The 19,295-nt window shown below is 47.0% G+C and overlaps 1 protein-coding gene across 10 annotated transcripts in view; it reads right to left on the minus strand.

Moving 5' to 3' along the window:
• The window catches only part of PLEKHM2 (pleckstrin homology and RUN domain containing M2), a 36,052-nt gene extending 17,530 nt beyond the window's left edge, over positions 1-18,522 (minus strand). For 3 of the 10 annotated variants that reach the window (XM_078871145.1, XM_078871141.1, XM_078871140.1), the window contains exons 1-6: positions 17,469-18,522; positions 4,812-4,945; positions 4,486-4,595; positions 3,166-3,265; positions 2,854-2,941; positions 1,606-1,816 (exon numbers count right to left, since the gene is read on the minus strand). In XM_078871145.1, coding sequence (XP_078727271.1) covers positions 1,606-1,816; positions 2,854-2,941; positions 3,166-3,265; positions 4,486-4,595; positions 4,812-4,945; positions 17,469-17,528 — 703 coding nt within the window. In that variant the 5' untranslated portion in view covers positions 17,529-18,522. Of the gene's footprint in view, positions 1-1,587; positions 1,817-2,853; positions 2,942-3,165; positions 3,266-4,485; positions 4,596-4,811; positions 4,946-17,468 lie in introns of all 10 variants that reach the window. The other 7 variants (XM_078871143.1, XM_078871142.1, XM_078871148.1 and 4 more) reach the window with 5 other exon arrangements.
• Positions 18,523-19,295: the final 773 nt, after the last annotated feature.

The raw sequence follows: 19,295 nt of genomic DNA on the forward strand, positions 1-19,295 counted from the left end.
TGGTGCGCAGTATAAAAGCAAATTTTTCGCAATTTTTTTTTCCTTGCGATTCACAATCCCGGTCAGAAAATTTTGCGGGGTGTGCGTTAAAATCAGTCCTCCTGATGTCGAAGCAGTCGGAAGACGAATGTTATGAGCGGCTAAACAGGAAGCTTCATGGTCTGTTGCCGTATAACACCCAGCCTGATGACAATTGGCACCGTGTTCCAAAGGCAGATTTGACAGGTGTCCTAGACTTGGTCGAATGGTTCCTCGATTCATTTCTGAAAAAAATTCATGGCGGACGGTGGCATCAAAAGATTACGGCTCGTAGCATTACACGTTCGAATGGGAAAGCAGCTGCTGAATCGAAGGCAACTTCTGATGTAGAGACTGCAGCTCACTCAGGGGCAACAGCGACATCGTCAGACTGTCTTATGAGGACCGGTGTGTTATGCTTCACCAGTGTACCGCCATTACATCCATATAAAAGAACACAGAGCTTGGATAATTGTTGGCACTGGCTTGCACCGTCTCGCTGCTGCATTTCCCGCTCGTCTGTGGTACCTGCTCACACCACTCCCGAGTCGCTTTCGAGAGCGAGAACACTGTGCAGGGGCGCGTTACACATTTAAATTACGATAATTTTACACAGAGAAAACCCCCACATGATCCTTGGTCAGCCCAGGTCTATTATCAAAGCTGTGCACTCTCCTGCAATCAAGTTCAACTCGGCATCATCGGTATCAGATCTCTCGATACAAATAAGATGATGCCGGGTTCCCCGAATGTCCCGTTCACATCCAGACAGGTGGCGGCACCACTCCATATGCACTTTTCAGATTAAAACACCACCCGTGCACACAATCACCGTCACTCAAATATACAGTGATCCCTCGTTTATCGCGGTTAATGGGGACCAGAACCTCCCGCGATAAGTGAAAATCCGCGAAGTAGGATTGGCCCCCCTAGGAATTTCCGTATATGTGTGTGTGGGTACCAGAATGTTTAAAATATGTATATTTATACTTTATATATATTTTACTTAAATCTATGTAATTATAAAACCTTAATATTATACAGTACATTCACTCTCTCTCATACGATACGCATTATGGTGTTCTACACTCACCAGTTAATTTCGAACACAACACTAAGATACGCGAGACACAGTTGACAGCGTGAACGAGAGTGGCGAGATACAACACGGGAAGACGCTTAGAGAAGATGTACAAAGCCTCAGAGGGTTTCTCTCTTTGTCTGGCATCCTGGGAAACCGTTTCTCTCGCGCATCACGATGAAACAACGCTGCTTTCCGCAATACGGCTGCCGATATGGCGGTATTTTTGAATTTTTATTTTTCGATTAATATTTTTGAAAAATCCGCGATGCACTGAGGCCGCGAAACTTGAACCGCGAATAATCGAGGGATTACTGTATACGCAACCATCACCACGCACTCAATCCCCCCAGGAACTGAATTCAATTCCTGCTCAAAGCCCCCAAAATGTGACGCAAAACGTCGGGCATCGCACCCAATGACAACAACGACCCGAGAGCACGCGGGAGAGCTAGAAATCCGATGTCCTGCCACTGCCAAAAACCTGCCGGAGTGCATTCGCCCACCGGCACCTTCGCTAGACGGAGCGATGGCCGAGTCATCCCACTCCAGGTTCGCCGAGTTCCCGGACTCGAGGGAGGCGCTGTCGGAGCAGCCGCCCTGGCACGAGCCGCGGCACGAGCCCCGGCACGACGGGGAGTGGCCGTGCAGGTCATCGGGCAGCACGGGGCGGTACGGATCGGGCATATACGCTGCCAGGTCCAGGTAAGGCGCATCCTGCGAGCGCACGAGAGGAGCGGGCATGCATGTCACGTGGTTTTCCCCTGCGTCATTAACGCGTTCATTCAGGCAGGAAAGCCTCGTTTTCTGGAGAGTCCTGCCACGTGTTTTTCAGTAGGGAGTGATATTGCTGCTGTGCATGATCCGGAATTGGGTAATTTGCAGGCGATTTCTCAGCATATTTCGGAGGAATGTGGAGAACCTTGAGGAATTTCATGCAGAACTGGGGGAAACCATACAAACTCTACACACAGAGGCACCCAAGTCAGGAATCGAACCCACGCTCTTCTTGCTGTGAGCCGCGAGAGCCACCACTGTGCTGCCGCCACCCTGCCGTCCACTTTCACCTTTTCGTGTTTTATCCACATTAACAAATACGAGTATTTTTACACATCCCATCAGCTGAACAGCCGACAAGCACTTAGTACAGGCAATGTGGAGAGACATCCACGTGAAGGAAGAGGTCTGCTCGCAGTGTCCCAGACGTTCCCCACGCCAATGCTCGCGAGCAGCTTGCGCTGCACGTGAAGGGACGAGATCCCGGTCTCCCACGGGTTCAGGCCCCATGAACCCCACGAACATGACAGGCTTCCCTGCTGCTGCCAATCAGAATGGAGCCGGGACCCCTGAGCATAAGGTCCAAGGCCCAAAACGCCACACAGCACTCGTATTAAAGATGTAAAAAATGAGAAAGTAACGCAATTCCTGAATTGACCAAGGTTATTACAGTTATAATAGCTTTGGGAAAGTAGATGAGAATAATGATGATGGTGGGAGGAGGGAATTCCACAGTCGAGCAGTGCGAGAGAACAAGCGAAAAGTGTGGCGAGTAGCAGAATACTGTTGTGACGTGCAGCGTGAGGAGTGAGGGGGAAAGTGGGTGAGTGAGTGAGAGGCTGAGTATGTATTTGTGACCTACGGTGTGGTGGTGGTGGTTGAATACAGTGCGATGGATGAGATGCAACAGCCGGTGTCTGACAGACCCGAGTCCTCAATAGGTGTGTATTTGCGTGTGTGCAATCGGGTGCACACACCAGCTCCAGCTCGAAGTGAATGAACTCGAGGCCGGAGACGAGCGTGAGGAAGAGGTTGAGGTGGTCCGAGCTGCACACCAACGCGCTCCTGCTAGCGCCACACGCACACAACAGCGCACGCGCCCCGTCAGAGCCGTTTACCGCATGCCTCAAAGCGAGAGGTATAGTGGACGCGGTATGCCGGGTGCGCACAGAAGCAGAAGGTCACATCGCGGCCGTGGTGATGCCACAGTGACTCAGTGGCAAGTGGCAGCCTTGGTGATGTTATCATGGCTCGGAAGTGCGTGGTGGGTGTGCAAGTGAGCGAGTTACCCGCTGTAGTGGGAACGCAACAGCACCGGGTTCTCACTAAAAATACGCAGGTAGCTCTCCAGGCTGCTCTCGTTCAGCGCCAGGTACAGCCACGCGCGGCCTGAACGCACCACCACACAAAACATAAAGGTCCCTTGTATAGCTTTAACAGACTGTTGGGGCAAACGAGCACAAATTAAGGCCGGCACGGCACACGAGGGGGTGGGTGGCCAGCACCACACCCGGATGGCTTTGTCTCCCGAGTGGCGATGTTTACACATCGCACTACCAGGTACACATATGAGGCTGAGACGACCCCAGGAAGGCCCAGGACCGGTTCAGATAATCGTCACTGGTCTTGGCCTTGAGCGGAAATCGAATTCGGGTCGTCGGCTTCATAGTGCAGCGTGCTAACCATTGCACTACTGCAACACCACACACATACACAGATACAAGATAAAGATCTCCCCTATAGCCTTAATGAACTCTCGAGGAAAGTGCTCTTAAGGAGCACATATGACAGCTGGCACGGCACACAATAGGGTGGTGTAGTCAGGTCCACTTCCAGCCAGCATTTTGACTACCCATTGCTGATGATCAAGACAACCACATAGATAACAGGTTAATGTGATGCTGCAACATCATCTTGGGCAGAAAGGTGGTGGCGCAGTGATAACACTCGGCCTCAAAGCAAAAAGGCCCTGGGTTCTATTTCTAATTTGAGAACCTCTCTGCATGGAGCTAGTATGTTCTCCCCCTGTTCTACAGAGAGTGAGATGCGTGAACTGCATCATAAACCCAACGACATAAGTTTAATTCCAACACCGGTGACGAATATCTGAGCAATCCTTGGCCTCCCCTAGGTCGACTCAGCCTCAAATGAGTACCTTGTGTGATGTGTCAACATTGTCACTAGAGACACAAACGCAGCTGGGTGTGGTACTGACCAACAACCCCCTCGTGTGTTGTTGCCAGTGTGAACAGTCAAATAAAATGATATCGTCAAATTGAAAAAGAAAAAACTTTTTTTTTTATATCCGGGTGGTGATGCAGCTAAGCTGTAGCATGTTCGCCCCTTATTTCAGAGATTCGCAGCTCCAACTCGGCAGGCTGCCCTAGTTATCACTCTGGGTGCATTAATCGTAAAATGACTACAAGCCGTCTGCTTTACAGCTCGGCGAGTGTGCGAGCAGTCGGTACGTTCTCCCCCTGTTCTGCATGGGTTTCCTCCGGGTTCTCTGGTTTCCTCTCAATTGCAGGACAATGGGGAGCACGCATGTGGAAGTGGCCGCACGCGCCGGCTCGTGATCGATCCTGGCGGGTGACACCGCGGGAACTCACTCCGGCCCAAGCTCGTGGTCACATGATGCAGGGCAGAGATCGTCGCCACCGCATCGGAGCGCGTGAAGTGCATGACCAGCGGCCAGTAGCCGGCAGGGATGTGCTGCAACCTGGCCACACACACATACCAGACTTAATGGACAAGTGCTGTTAGCAAGCACCTATTAAGGCCGGCACAGGACACGAGAGGGTGGGTGACCAACACCACGCCCGGCCGCCTTTGTCTCCCTAGTGGCGATGTTTACACACCGCACCAGATACTGAGTTACACTGACACTCACGGACACACACTGCACTCACTGATACACACTCTCACGCTCACGGACCCATGCAGCAACGCGTGGTCCAGGTGCTCGCACACGCGATGTAGCAGACGGTCGTGGTTGCGCACGGTCGGCTGGCTGTCCACGGATACATCCTCCTCCTCCTCGCGCTGGCAGGGAACAAAGCTGCCTTGAAGCTGCACCCACACACAGACACACAGACTGACTCATATAGCAGTGCAGACTGCTGATAGGACCAAGATGGTCAAAACCAGACCAGAATTTGCTTGCTTAAACATGGATCATGGATGCATTTACAATAACACCTGCTCCAGCTAGCTCGAAACATTCAGGCTGGCCACTCTACGATCCATCCTGGGCTAAACCAGACTGGATTGTGCGAAGAGCTTACAGATCCTTGAAAGATCTGGACATGGTCCCATCAGTGAGCTCTCACAGCAGGCGAGGCTGTGTTGGCTGGGTCATGTAGCGCGCATGCCTAGCCACCGCATGCCCAAGCAGCTTTTGTTTGGCCAGATAGAAGGAGCTAAACGGGCGCGGCATGGGCTGCAGAAGTGATGGAGCTAATGTGGTACAGGAGTATGTGAAACTGAGTAGACTTGCCGATAGCTCTGTGGAAGAGATTCTTAATGGATGCTATGGAGTGTCTGCAGGCATCACGTGAGCTTGTGATAGAACAATACTGCATATCGCACACCTGACACAATGCAGGTATCGGAGATTTGATTTTAATCAACGAATGAATGCATCGTTCCGGCCTGAATACAGGCGAGCGATGTGTGCCCTGGGCCGGTCAACATGAGTTTGCAACTTCGTGAACGAGAAAATTATATTACCGCACTCCAATGACTCCGCTTCCATTTCTGTCATTGCAATAAAGGCAGCACAATCACCAGTACACTACAGGGGCAGGTGGAGCCATAACTTTAAAACATTCATTATTAATCTTTAAATATATCACTGCCAGCTCGCGTTGCCAAAGGACGTCGCCACCAGACGTGTCTACCAGTTAGCCTTGGGCCTATTATCAAAACAGTGCAGGTTACTGTATTGAAGTTCAACACAGCAACACTGCTACCAGGTCTCGGTAAAAATCAATTCCAAGGCTGAGTGTAAAATCAAAGCAGATGGCAATGCAACCCAACTTTCAGATTGAAAGACCGCAGCATGATCTGAGAAACATCAATCGGACAATTTTCAAAGTATCTTTGGGGACAGAAACTATATCGATTTTTTTTCAAACTACTCCCTAATACTAAGGGAGGTCCTCAAGGCTCCGAAATTGGCCCACTATTGTTCTCTCCGTGTGTAAACAACATTGGCTCAAAGTTAATCTGCTTAAAAATTATTATTTTATATTCACAACCTGAATTGATACACACCTACTCCATCTGTAAATGAAAGACCAAACGATATTATTTAAATTTCGATTTAAAGCTTTCGTGACTGCAGGGATTCATCTCCTTGGTTCTTTCGGTAAAGTCACGTAGAAGGGAAGTAATAAAATAATAAAAATAAAACATAAAATAATTCTCACGACGTTTCGGCCACAACGCAAGCAGCCGTCTTCAGGTGAAAACCAGGTCTGTCGAGGCGACAGCGTCTGAATGAAACAGCACCATGCTTGGAGCATATATTTAAGCTGGGTAGGAAGCGGGGGAAAGGGCGCCTTGACAAAATAATTTGCATATCAAGAGGAATTTATTTATGGGAAATGCAGGTATGTGATTAGTACAACTTATGCCCATGCATTATGCAGGATTAGCAGCATCAAAGGGAGGGGAATAGGGGTAGCATTAATAAAGGGAAGGAGTTTTAATAGTATGTAGCTGCAGTAACTAAAACCAACACGTAAACAACTAAAGTATAAACTACATAGTATCATCAGTATACTAAATATACTCTACAATAAGCTGAGTTACTAACAGTAAGTAATACATTACAATTATACGTCGTAAAAACTATAATATGCTTCCATCTAAACTTTATTCTCTTACATCACACGAGTCTACACCGTACTATATACTGCCATAGACAAACCCAACGTTAAATTATATACTGTATTGCTATGAACCACCCTAAACCTTATACATTGTAATATTACACTATGTATTATTCTACCCACCCTAATGTATATCACACTGCTGTATATTCACTATACAATTACGATACTATATATTACTTTGTACATTGTATTAGGGATATACATTTTATACTATTTGTTATTATACATTGTACTATTGAACGTCGTGTGAAAGATACTAAGAGGAAGCAACGAAATATGTCAATGGGAAAGTAGTTCAGGGGAAACTTGCAGCGAAGCAAAGAATCCATTCCCTGCGGAGAATACAAAGCAAGTGAGGGGAACGCGGTCTGAAAGTCACCGTAAACGTGAACACAATCAGTTAAGATCCGAAATAGTTTATTACGTCCTTCCAATGATTGCTAAGCCAGAATCCATCTTCTCGGTTGAAATTGTCTCTGTGTTTGTATATGTGGATCGCCTCATGAACGAATCTCTCATGGTAGCCAGATGGCTTGCAGAGAACCTCTGTCTTGGAGAAGTCAATATCATGTGAGCCCACTGAATTGTAACAGTAATCTGCCACGGCCGAGGTGTTTGTCCTACCGTGTTTCAAGTCTGCTTTATGTTCACGGATGCGGTCCGAGACATGTCGTTTGGTTTCTCCAATGTAACTGCTACCACAGAGGCAACTTAGTTTGTAGACGCCAGGGTACTGTATGTCTGGAACCACATCTTTTACAGACGGGACCAGATCACGGATTTTATGTAATGTGTTGAATCGGACCTGGATCTTGTGTTTAATCAGGATTTTGGATATCTTTTTTGTGACCCCAGCAATGTAGGGTAAGGTGATGGTCTTGAAAGGCTCCTCAACAGGATCCTTCTTGATGGTTGGAGTGATGGCTTTGCGGATTGTGTAGTCGGAGTAACCATTAGCCTTAAGAGCTTGGCGTACGTGTTTGAGTTCACTGGCAATGTGTTCCTGGTCGGAGATGCATTGGGCTCTATGGTATAGAGTCTTGATGAGGGAGTTCTTCTGGGATGGATGGTGGTGGGAATCCGGTTTTAGGTAGGCATCCGTATGGGTGGCTTTCCTGTAGACAGAGTGGCTCATTGAACCATCAGGTCTCCTTTGAATTAGGACATCCAAAAAGGGTAGCTTGCCATCTTTTTCGACTTCCATGGTGAATCTGATGGCTAGGTGTATGGAATTGATGTGGTCGAGAAATTGGTCTAGAGCAGGCCGGCCATGTGGCCAGATGACAAAAGTGTCCTCTATTACCTCTTCCATAAGGTAGGGCGTAGAGTGGCAGTCTGGATGGTGTCAAGTCTCAAATTTCTCCATGAAAACGTTGGCTACAACCGGAGATATGGGGGAGCCCATTGGGGTGCCCTCAGTTTGCTTGTAGAAAGTTCCATTCCAGGTGAAGTATGTATTGGTTAAGCAGTGTCTCACCAGGGGGGGTACCCAAGTATTCAGTCCTTGATGAACCAAGTCTTCAATGATTGCGATGGTGTCAGGTACAGGAACTTTGGTGAATAAGGAAACCACATCAAAACTGACAAGCAGGTCGTCTGGGGACAGGGAAATCCCCTTGATTGTCGATACCAGGTCAGTAGAGTTTAGTACCGCAGAGGTGGTTTTTCCAGTGAAAGGCCGTAGGATTTCAGACAAAAAAACGAGCCAGTTTGTAGGTGGGGGAGTTGATAGTAGAGACAATGGGACAAAGAGGTGTATCTTATTTATGTATCTTTGGCAAGCCGTATAATCTTGGTGGCCTGGCTGCATAAGGTTTCAACGAGAACTGTTTGGTCTGATCAATTAATGCGGTTGAATCAGAAATGATTTTGTTGGTTTTAGTGACGAGGCTGTTGGTGGGGTCTCTTTTTATTTCTGTATAGCTGCCATCGTTGAGTAGTTCTTGAATTTTCTTGTTGTATTCTATTTTGTCCATGATGACAGTGGCATTGCCTTTGTCGGTTGAGAGGATGACAATGTCATCCTTCTTTTTTAATTGAGCTAATTCAAAACGCTCATCTTTGCTGATGTTGCTAGCTGGCATCTTAGCGTTTGAGGGTTGCAGAGATTTCAGATCTTGCTACGTCTGCAGTAATGTGACTCAGGCCCTTGAGAGCTACATCTACACGGGCATTTATATCATTAACTGGTATGTGTCTAGGTGTGACTGCAAAGTTTAGTCCTTTAGCTAAAACGGATTTCAGACCTTCAGAAATAGAACTGTTACTGTGATTAATTACGACATTGTTAACGTCTAGCTTTTCAACGTGTGGGTCCGGTCTCTTGTTTGAGAGGTGGTTGAATTTGGAAATCAAGTTGTCCTTACATTTGGTCGACATAGCGGCAGCTGAAGAGGCAGTCATTTTGTCTACATGTTCCCAATCCGATGTGGACATTGTTGCACTCAAAGATAAGTGTGATTTGTAGAGTGTCTTGTCTAATTGATCTAGATCGGTGCGCGTAAGTCTGATTTTCTCTGAGATAAGAGCTCAGCTAGTTCTAGACAGAATTCGTTTAGCATTAGAAGAAGTTACAGCAGCAGATGTTAGTGTAAATGCGTTTGGTATTACCTTAGAGTCACGGCATCTCTTCAGAAAGGTGAGAGATTCGTTCATGAGGCGATCCACATATACAAACACAGACAATTTCAACCGAGAAGATGGATTCTGGCTTAGCAATCATTTGAAGGACGTAATAAACCATTTCGGATCTTAACTGATTGTGTTCACGTTTACGGTGACTTTCACACCGCGTTCCACTCACTGGCATTGTATTCTCCGCAGGGAATGGATTCTTTGCTTCGCTGCAAGTTTCCCTGTTATACTCTCCCATTGACATATTTCGTTGCTTCCTCTTAGTATCTTTCACACGACGGTCAATGGTACAGTGTATAATAACAAATAGTATAAAATGTATATGCTTAATACAATGTACAAAGTAATATATAGTATCGTAATTGTATAGTGAATATACAGCAGTGTGATATACATTAGGGTGGGAAGAATAATACATAGTGTAATATTACAATGTATAAGGTGGTTTATAGCAATACAGTATGTAATTTAATGTTGGGTTTGTCTATGGCAGTATATAGTACGGTGTAGACTCGTGTGATGTAAGAGAATAAAGTTTAGATTGAAGCATATTATATTTTTACGACGTAGAATTGTAATGTATTACTTACTGTTAGTAACTCAGCTTATTGTAGAGTATATTTAGTATACTGATGATACTATGTAGTTTATACTTTAGTTGTTTACATGTTGGTTTTAGTTACTGCAGCTACATAATATTAAAACTCCTTCCCTTTATTAATGCTACCCCTATTCCCCCCCTTTGATGCTAATCCTGCATAATGCACGGGCATAAGTAGTACTAATCACATACCTGCATTTCTCCTAAATATGCTAAATTCCTCTTGATATGCAAATTCTTTTGTCAAGGCGCCCTTTCCCCCCCTTCCTACCCAGCTTAAATATATGCTCCAAGCATGGTGCTGTTTCATTCAGATGCTGTCGCCTCGACAGACCTGGTTTTCACCTGAAGACGGCTGCTTGCGTTGTGGCCGAAACGTCGTGAGAATTATTTTATTATGTTTTATTTTTATTATTTTATTACTTCCCTTCTACGTGACTTTACCGAAAGAACCAAGAAGATATTATTTAACTATATTTATTTTACCAGGTAAGGTCCAGTGACCTGGCCATAAATGATAGCACAACTAAGTGGCTTATCATGTGGACATTTATAGCAGCCAAATATGATAAACGCATACTCTTAGGTTTTTCGGTAAAGTCACATAGGTAAAAAACAAAATTTCAAGTTAATAATGTAATAATGGAAATATGATAAAATAATAAATCACGACGTTTCGGAGGCAACACAAGTCTCCGTCATCAGGTGGGACCATCACAGCTAAAATTACTGCATCAAGTGAGGAAAATTCCAAAAGACCAGCCCTTAAATACAAGTTAAGGAGGGAGGGGCTTATCTGAATGTGGTAACCAGGGAATGGAACGTGGGGGTGGTGGGCGGGGCTACAAGAGAAATTGGTCAACGTCGTGTGTAAGAAAACGGAGCTGCAAGAGAAATTGGTCAACGTCGTCATGTGCAAGAAAACAATCGGTGTACCTCGACCTAAACCGATGTTGGTTGAGAATCCAAATACATAAAAAGCAGTACTGTTAAACGCTGGGGATGTCAAAACTCGGTAAAGTAGAAAAGTACCTGTCAAATAAGATGGTACAAATATGTGTAGTTAAATATTTTTTACATGGTTAATAACATCTTTCCAATGATTACTCAGTTTGTACCCATCATCACGGTTGAAGTTATGTCTATGTTTGTATATCTGAATGGCTTCGTGTACAAACCTTTGATGGTAGATAGAGGGTTTGCAGAGCACCTTGGTCTCAGAAAAAACAATATAATGAGAGCCCACAGCGTTGTAGCAATGATCGGCAACGGCAGAAGACTCAATTTTGCCGTGTTTTAGATCTGACTTGTGCTCGCGGACACGATCAAAGACATGACGTTCCGTTTCACCAATGTAACAATCACCACAGCTTCTACTCAGTTTATAGACTCCAGGGTATTGCAAGTCAGAGATGACATTCTTCACAGATGGAATTAGATCACGGATTTTATGTACTGTACTGAATCGGACTTGTCTACAGAAAAGCCACCCACACAGATTCCTACTTGAAACCTGATTCCCACCACCATCCATCTCAAAAGAATTCTCTCATCAAAACGCTATACCACAGAGCTCATGTCATTTCTGACCAACACCACCTGGCCAGTGAATTAAGACATGTACATCGGGCCTTCAGGATGAACGTATACTTTGACCGTAACATCCGTCAAGCTGTTTCTCCCACCATACAGAAACAGCCACTTGAAACTCCGATCGAAACTATCACGTTGCCATACATAGCAGGCGTGACCATAAAGATCTCCAAAATTCTAAACAAACATAAGATCCAAGTCCGATTCAGTACAGTACATAAAATCCGTGATCTAATTCCATCTGTGAAGGATGTCATCCCTGACTTGCAATACCCTGGAGTCTATAAACTGAGTAGCAGCTGTGGTGATTGTTACATTGCTGAAACGAAACATCATGGCTCTGATCGTGTCCGCGAGCACAAGTCAGATCTGAAACACGGCAAAATTGAGTCTTCCGCCGTTGCCGATCATTGCTACAACGCTGTGGGCTCTCATGATATTGTTTTTTCCGAGACCAAGGTGCTCTGCAAACCCTCTGGCTACCATCAAAGGTTTGTACACGAAGCCATTCAGATATACAAACATAGACATAACTTCAACCGTGATGATGGGTACAAACTGAGTAATCATTGGAAAGATGTTATTAACCATGTAAAAAATATTTAACTACACATTTGTACCATTTTATTTGACAGGTACTTTTCTACTTTACCGAGTGTTGACATCCCCAGCGTTTAACAGTACTGCTTTGTTGTATTTGGATTCTCAACCAACATCGGTTTAGGTCGAGGTACACCGATTGTTTTCTTGCACATGACGACGTTGACCAATTTCTCTTGCAGCTCCGTTTTCTTACACACGACGTTGACCAATTTCTCTTGTAGCCCCGCCCACCACCCCCACGTTCCATTCCCTGGTTACCACATTCAGATAAGCCCCTCCCTCCTTAACTTGTATTTAAGGGCTGGTCTTTTGGAATTTTCCTCACTTGATGCAGTAATTTTAGCTGTGACGGTCCCACCTGATGACGGAGACTTATGTTGCCTCCGAAACGTCGTGATTTATTATATTTCCATTATTACTTTTATTAACTTTTAATTTTATTTTTTACCTACGTGACTTTACCAAAAAAAACATAAGAGTATGAATCCTTGCAGTCACGAAAGCTTCGAATCTAGAATTATAAACGCATGTTTCTAAACACGGAGGGAAAAACCGGAGGACCCGGAAAAATATCAACACGGCCAAGAGAGACACGCAAACTCCTAATATACAGCAGGCGTCAGGGTCGAGATCAAACCCATGACCTCCTGCATACCACCGTGACACCCCACATTATAACTGTGTAGAGGTGGTTACGGGAAGGGAAGCGGACAAACACACAGGGGTGTCTACATCCACGTCCGCAACGGTTAACCCTGGGGGGCTATGGGTGGCGCTGTGATCCCCCATAGCCCCACCCCTCGGTGGCGATTGGTATAAAAGGCGGGGAGCCAGAGGGCTCGGGGTCCAGTGTGAAGCTTTAACCGGCGAAGACTGAAGACCGGCAGATAGGCCCTGGAACTCCCCTGGCTCGCTGTCCTTCCCAGGGCCAGGCAGGGCAAGCCAGTGGTGCGGCCCTTAGAGCCTCAGGACCGATGTTCTTGTAAGAGCCGGTCTGGTTGGCTGGGTGCCGGGATCCGTGCTTGACCAGGGCCAGATCAGATAGCCTCCCCTAGCACTCTTAGAGGAGGACTGGGAGTAGATCAGTCGGGGATAGTGCTAGGGGTGTATTCCTGTTGAGTACGGGTGAAGGGGCCGTTACCCCTTCAAGTGTTATGTTACTGGCCTTTGGGTTAATAAACAAGTGTGCCTCGACTACGTCGTCTCTGTCTCGCTGAGAACCCACTACAACTGTATTTGGAAAATATTCAACAACATAAGCAAGCACTGGGCTATCCAATTATTTGAGTATGGCAAAATTTAATTATCTGCAATCCAATAATACGAAATTCCCTGTATTTTGTGGATTATTGGCAGTTTGTCCTCCCACCTGTAATCTGCAACACCCCGCAGTGGACTGAAAGCGCTTCTGACTGCAAAGCACCATCCGCAGAAATGGGCGGAACTAATGGGGAGCTGCATGCGTGGAGCTACAGGGAAATGATGAGCTAAGATTTTTTTTATGTTACTCTTCGTTTTACATCTGCACAGACGAGCTGTGCTGAAGTGATTTGTTCGTAGTTTTCCGTTTCAACTTGTAACGCACCGCCACACAGTCGGCACTCACTCTCGTAGAAAGTGAACGAATTCAGAGGTGCGAGGGATGGTGCTGCATTCAGGTCGCCTGTTGTAGTTTTCGCAGCAGGGGGTGATGTAGCTGCTGCGTAGAATCCCAATTGAGCGATTTGTGGTGTAATTTTCTGCATTTGTCGAATTTGAACTGGGACACCGACTCGTTTCAAATGACGTCACGTCATGTTTCTCATTATCCGCTTGTACCAGCTTGTCGCGCCTGTGTCCACGCCTCACTGCTCGTGGTGACATGATTCGTTAAATCGACACAAGTCTCGGCTTTAAATAGGTGGATCCGGTTTTCCAAACCTCCCGGCGTTTTCTATAAGAAGACGACCGCAATGTTCTGTTCCTCCTCATCAAAGTTTATAAAAAAAACATCCGACGACCTCCCTCAGCTCTCAATGGGGAGTGGTGTGCGCGCGACAGACCTGTACACAGCCAAACACCCACTGCAACACGAACAGTGCATGCCGCAAAACTAATTTAACCACACGCACACAGAGGTGTGTAGCGTTGCATGTACAGTAATTACCCCGGTTTACGTGAGGGATGCGTTACTGAAAGGTGCGACGAATAATATCGAAACAAAGTCAATGGAAGCAGTTTACAGGGTAGGTGGAGGCGAAGGCTGAGGTGACGGATAAGAGAAAGGGTGGACGATGCTGTCAGCGACATAAGTGTGCGTAAAGGGGACGCAAATCAGGTAGTGGTATGAATAAAGTGATCACGTATTTTTGAAACGACATAAATGGGAGAGACGTAAATCAGAATATTACTGTACCAATGTTCTCAGCCTTATCCCGACCACCAACTCACAAGAACTGCATGTAGTCATTTTGTCGTTTTAGACCACAAAATAGAAAAAAACACTTGAGAAAAAGTTCAATGCAGAGGACTCACCCCCACCATATGAATGTGGAATTTGCCCTTCACTGACTCACAGGTGTAAACAGGAGATGAGCACCACCTAAAGGTGCAATCACTTTGGCTCTTTGAGCTTTGCTTTTGCCATGAGAATAGGGACTGTGACAATGACAGGCATCACTCCCAGGCTGTCCTCGTAGAAGAGAACGCCCCTTGGCAGCTGAGGCTGAACCTACAGTGGAGAGGTTAAGATTCCAAAAGTCTTCGCTCGGCACAAAACGAGTGGCAGAACAAGCCGCACGCTGAGGGAAGAAGGAAGAGAAACCACGTAGCCTGTGCCACGCGGCGTCACCGCAATGCCCCAAGATGCATTTTGCGGCGTGAATAATGGCACGCCTGGAGTCCAGGGGAGTGTTACATAGAATAGACTAGGGTCAAAAACAGCAATGGGAAAAGCGGCGTCTCCTTGCAGTGTGAGATCAGATGTGATGAACAGGACTAAAGTATAATGATAGACAGGCTAAAGCGAGGGGAGTAGCACCGTTCACAGGTTCTTCCAAGGTTGTTCTTCACAGTAACACTCCAGCTTCACTGCCAGTGTCAAGAGTAGCATGGCGTCCCTTCAGCCATGAGCCGTCTCGGCCACCAGTGTCTCTCCAAGGACGGCGGCTTCAGCACTGCAGGGTTGCTGGTACAAAAGCTCAACGCTTCTGGTGCAACTGCAGGCACAGTACCGCCATCAGCAGTTCTCTGCCACCACGGGTGTTAATCTACGTTCTTCTGCTGTGTTCCACCATCAGCAGTAGTTGTTCGTCTCCCTCGGCTATCATCTGCGGCTTCTCCAAGCACGATGCCATCTCCAGTCCAATCTTTTCCCTCCATCAATGAAAATGGGCCCAGTGACTCCTCTATGAAACAAAAACCTGTCTCTGACCCCAGGGACCCTGCAAACTACGGCCCCATTGTTGGCAGAAAGGGTAAAACCTCTTCTCATTTTTAAATCCTTTATATTAAGTTCACTTTCTTGCTTGCGCGCTTACGACCGTACAAATCTTTCGGTCGTTTTTTAACCCACTTCCCGTGATCCAATCGAGCTGACATTTTGCACACGACTCGTTGTGCGTGACAATTTATTTTCGTGAAAAAAAATTCCGTAACTTTACACTTTTTAGGAAAAAAAAATTATATTTAATTACCAATTGCTTAATGGTGGCAGGCAATCATCTGACCCATAGGTGGCAGCCATCTCAAGCCAGAGGACGAGATGACTCTAGCCGCCACGCATATAAAGGATTTATAGTGAAAAACTTTGTTTTTACGGGTTAATTTTTTTCATATGGCCCTATTACAAACGTTTCAACCATTTCCAAACTCCTGCAGCGCCTCGCTCTTGTCACTCAAAGATCACATCACCTCATCCCCCAATGATGTCCCCTACAGTATGCCGACTATCTAGCCTACATAAGAGGTTTTTGGGTTAGATGTCGTTAAAACCCGCCACCACCCGACACAGCCAACTAGTAAGGGTTGTCACGTAAACAGAACATGCCAATTCGTCACGAGTACAGCACACCGGTGTGTTGGAGAGCCAAGCCACAACATCAAGCGACAGCCACATCTGGCTGTCGCCTGATGAAGCTAGTTGTAATTACTGGTGAAACGTCATACTCAGTTTGTAAATTTTGTGGCTTGGCTCTCCAACACACCGGCGTGCTAGACTAGTGACAAATTGGCATGTTCTGTTTACGTGACAACCCTTACCAGTTGGCTGTGTCGGGTGGTGGCGGGTTTTAACGACACATTTATACATATACGCGATCTAACCCAAAAACCTCTATTATGGATTATATTGGTCGCGAAAGCCTACGTGTTAAACTACCTAGCCTACTCCAGGGAGACTGCGCTCGTTCATATCATTGACGAGTGCTGGACCAAAGGCTGCCAAAAGGCGAACAGTACAAGGACAACGGCAATACTGTCGCCTTTGAGACAAAGACAAAAAAGAGGCCACCTCTGGTTCAGGCCAATCAGTTTCCAGAACAGTGCGTGCAGTATCAAAGCATATTTTGTTTGCATGTTTTACCACATGTCCGTGCAGTTAATTCAGGCTTGATGTCTTATAAAAGGTGTCTATTTGGTGTTTGAACATCTTAACACCTTCTGTATTTATGCCAGAAAGGGTTAAGCCCCATTTTTATCATTCAATATCTTGATACTGTGCACAAGGATCCCACAAGTAAAACTACAGCATCTCAAAAACAACGCGTCACGTGCTCTCCTTAGCATTAGGCGTAGCTACATGGCTTTAAAAAATAACATATCGCTGGTGTTAACAAGGGCTCAGCACTCTCGGGTAATTGACATTTCCTACACGATAAAACCCCTAAAAAACTACTAAACGTGTTTGGTGAACTCGGCGAGACCGGCGGGAGAAATCCGGGCTGGCACAGCCAGCGTTGGCATTCAACTCGAGTTGACGTTTTACAAATAGGAACGTGGGCAGACCGGACAGCAAATAGAGCTCGCTCCCTCACGACCTGCCCCTCCACACCGACCCCACGACCTGCCCCTCCACATCAACTTCCCGACCTGCCCCTCCACATCGACCTCAGGAGTCTGCGCTGCGAGTTGACGTCTCGCGACACGAGAACGCAACGCGAGACGCCAGGACGCGGAGAACGCAACACGACAACAGCGCACAACGCTGAGAACACAACACGAGGGAACACAATAAACACACTCCACTGCGTCACACCAACGGCACAGATGTGGGGGAGGTCCGCACCTTCTTGATGGACCAGGAGATGTTCTCCAGGATCCGATCTTTCAGCTTCACGGCCTCCATTCGCTCCGCTCCAGGAGCGGGCCCAGCCGCGAAGCCACAGCCCAGCACCGGCTCCAACCCCAACCCAAAACACCAACCCCAACCCTAGAGACCGCGAACCCCAACCCGTACCCTCGAGACCCTAACCCGTACCCTCGAGACCCAACCCGTACCCTCGAGACCCCAACCCGTATCCTCGAGACCCCGAACACCCCCGGGCAAGCTAGCGCCGGTCCTGGTCCTGGGACCCCGCTCCCCGGCCTGGCTCTCTATGTTGAACTTATTTCGCACTGTACGTGGCCAACCGTGCGAATCGCTGTGCCCAGCGCCGCTACTGATCACGAGACGCAACCACAGACTCACTCACACAGAAACGTACACACACACAGAGACACTCACACACAGAGACACTCACACACAGAGACACTCACACACAGAGACACTCACACACAAACAGACACTCACACACACACTCACACACAGACTCTCTCACACACACAGACACTCACACACACAGACTCTCTCTCACACACAGAGACACAAAGACTCACACACAGACACTCACACACACAACTCACACACACAGACACACAGAGACTCACAGACACTCACACGGAGACCCTCTCAGACCACTCAGGTGCGGTGACGTCACCACAGGGTCTGTGCCATGCTCGGTGCACAGACTCACACGATACACAGCCGCAGAGATTCACAAAACAACAACACGCACAGCGACACTTCCTCTCTCACACACAATTACAGACTCGCACAATAACCACACACGCTGAATCACACACACAGAGCCACAACAACCACTCCTATCCAGGCGCTCAATCGAATCCTGCGCTCCCACGCCAGCCCGGTTTCACTTCACCCTAACCCCTGCCTCGCTCACTCAATCATGAGCTCACTCACCCATCATCTCACCCAATACCCGTCTCGCCCTCTCTGATCTCACTCCTTTCTCCCCCCCACTGATCTCCCCACGTTCCCAGTTCTCCCCCAGTTCTCCCCGCACTCTCCCCGCGATCTCGCCTGGCACCAGCCAGCAGCTGTTTAGAGCCACTCCTTATTTGGGCGGTATCGATTTATCGATTCAACACAAATACCGATTCCTCGCACTCGCGATGCGGATTTGGAATCGACGGTAGGAATCTAACGCGGTAAATCGATCCAGTGGTGACACGCGGAGCACGTGACTGATCATGGGACCGGGGGTGTCTGCCCACACCGCCCACGCGATCCAGGAATCGAGGTGATTAGATAGAAATCGATTAAATTGGCTGCGATATCACGATATCGAGTTGACGTTTACGTGATTTGTGTACGCGCATGGTTCCCGTTTAGCCAATTTTCCCGGTTATTTTACAAGGGAAATCCGTGGTGCGTGAGCACAGCAATAACATTTAAAACAACAATACATGTATCGCACAAACACTGGGTTGATTAATGGTCATTAGATAAACACGCGGATACAAAAAAGACAGTGAAAATATAATCTCAGCAGAAAAATGTATTAGGTACACGTACAAGTAAGCTCTGTATGCTAATCTAACCGTGACATAAACACGCTTATCTAAAAATGGCAATGAAAACATGGGAGCAAGTGGCGCCAGATGAAAGTTAGGCGCAGGTGCAAATAAGCGCTGTGATTTTGGCCTGATATGGGAATCAAGTGGGGGAGTGAAGGCAGGGAACGAAGCTGTAGATGAGGGGGCCAACGCTGTTCCAGAAACGTGGATCAGTAACGCTGAAATACTTTTTTTTACCAAACAACTTAGAGCGAAT

Source organism: Lampetra fluviatilis, chromosome 31 (assembly GCF_964198595.1).
Source record: "Lampetra fluviatilis chromosome 31, kcLamFluv1.1, whole genome shotgun sequence".
NCBI classification, from domain to species: Eukaryota; Metazoa; Chordata; class Hyperoartia; order Petromyzontiformes; family Petromyzontidae; genus Lampetra; species Lampetra fluviatilis.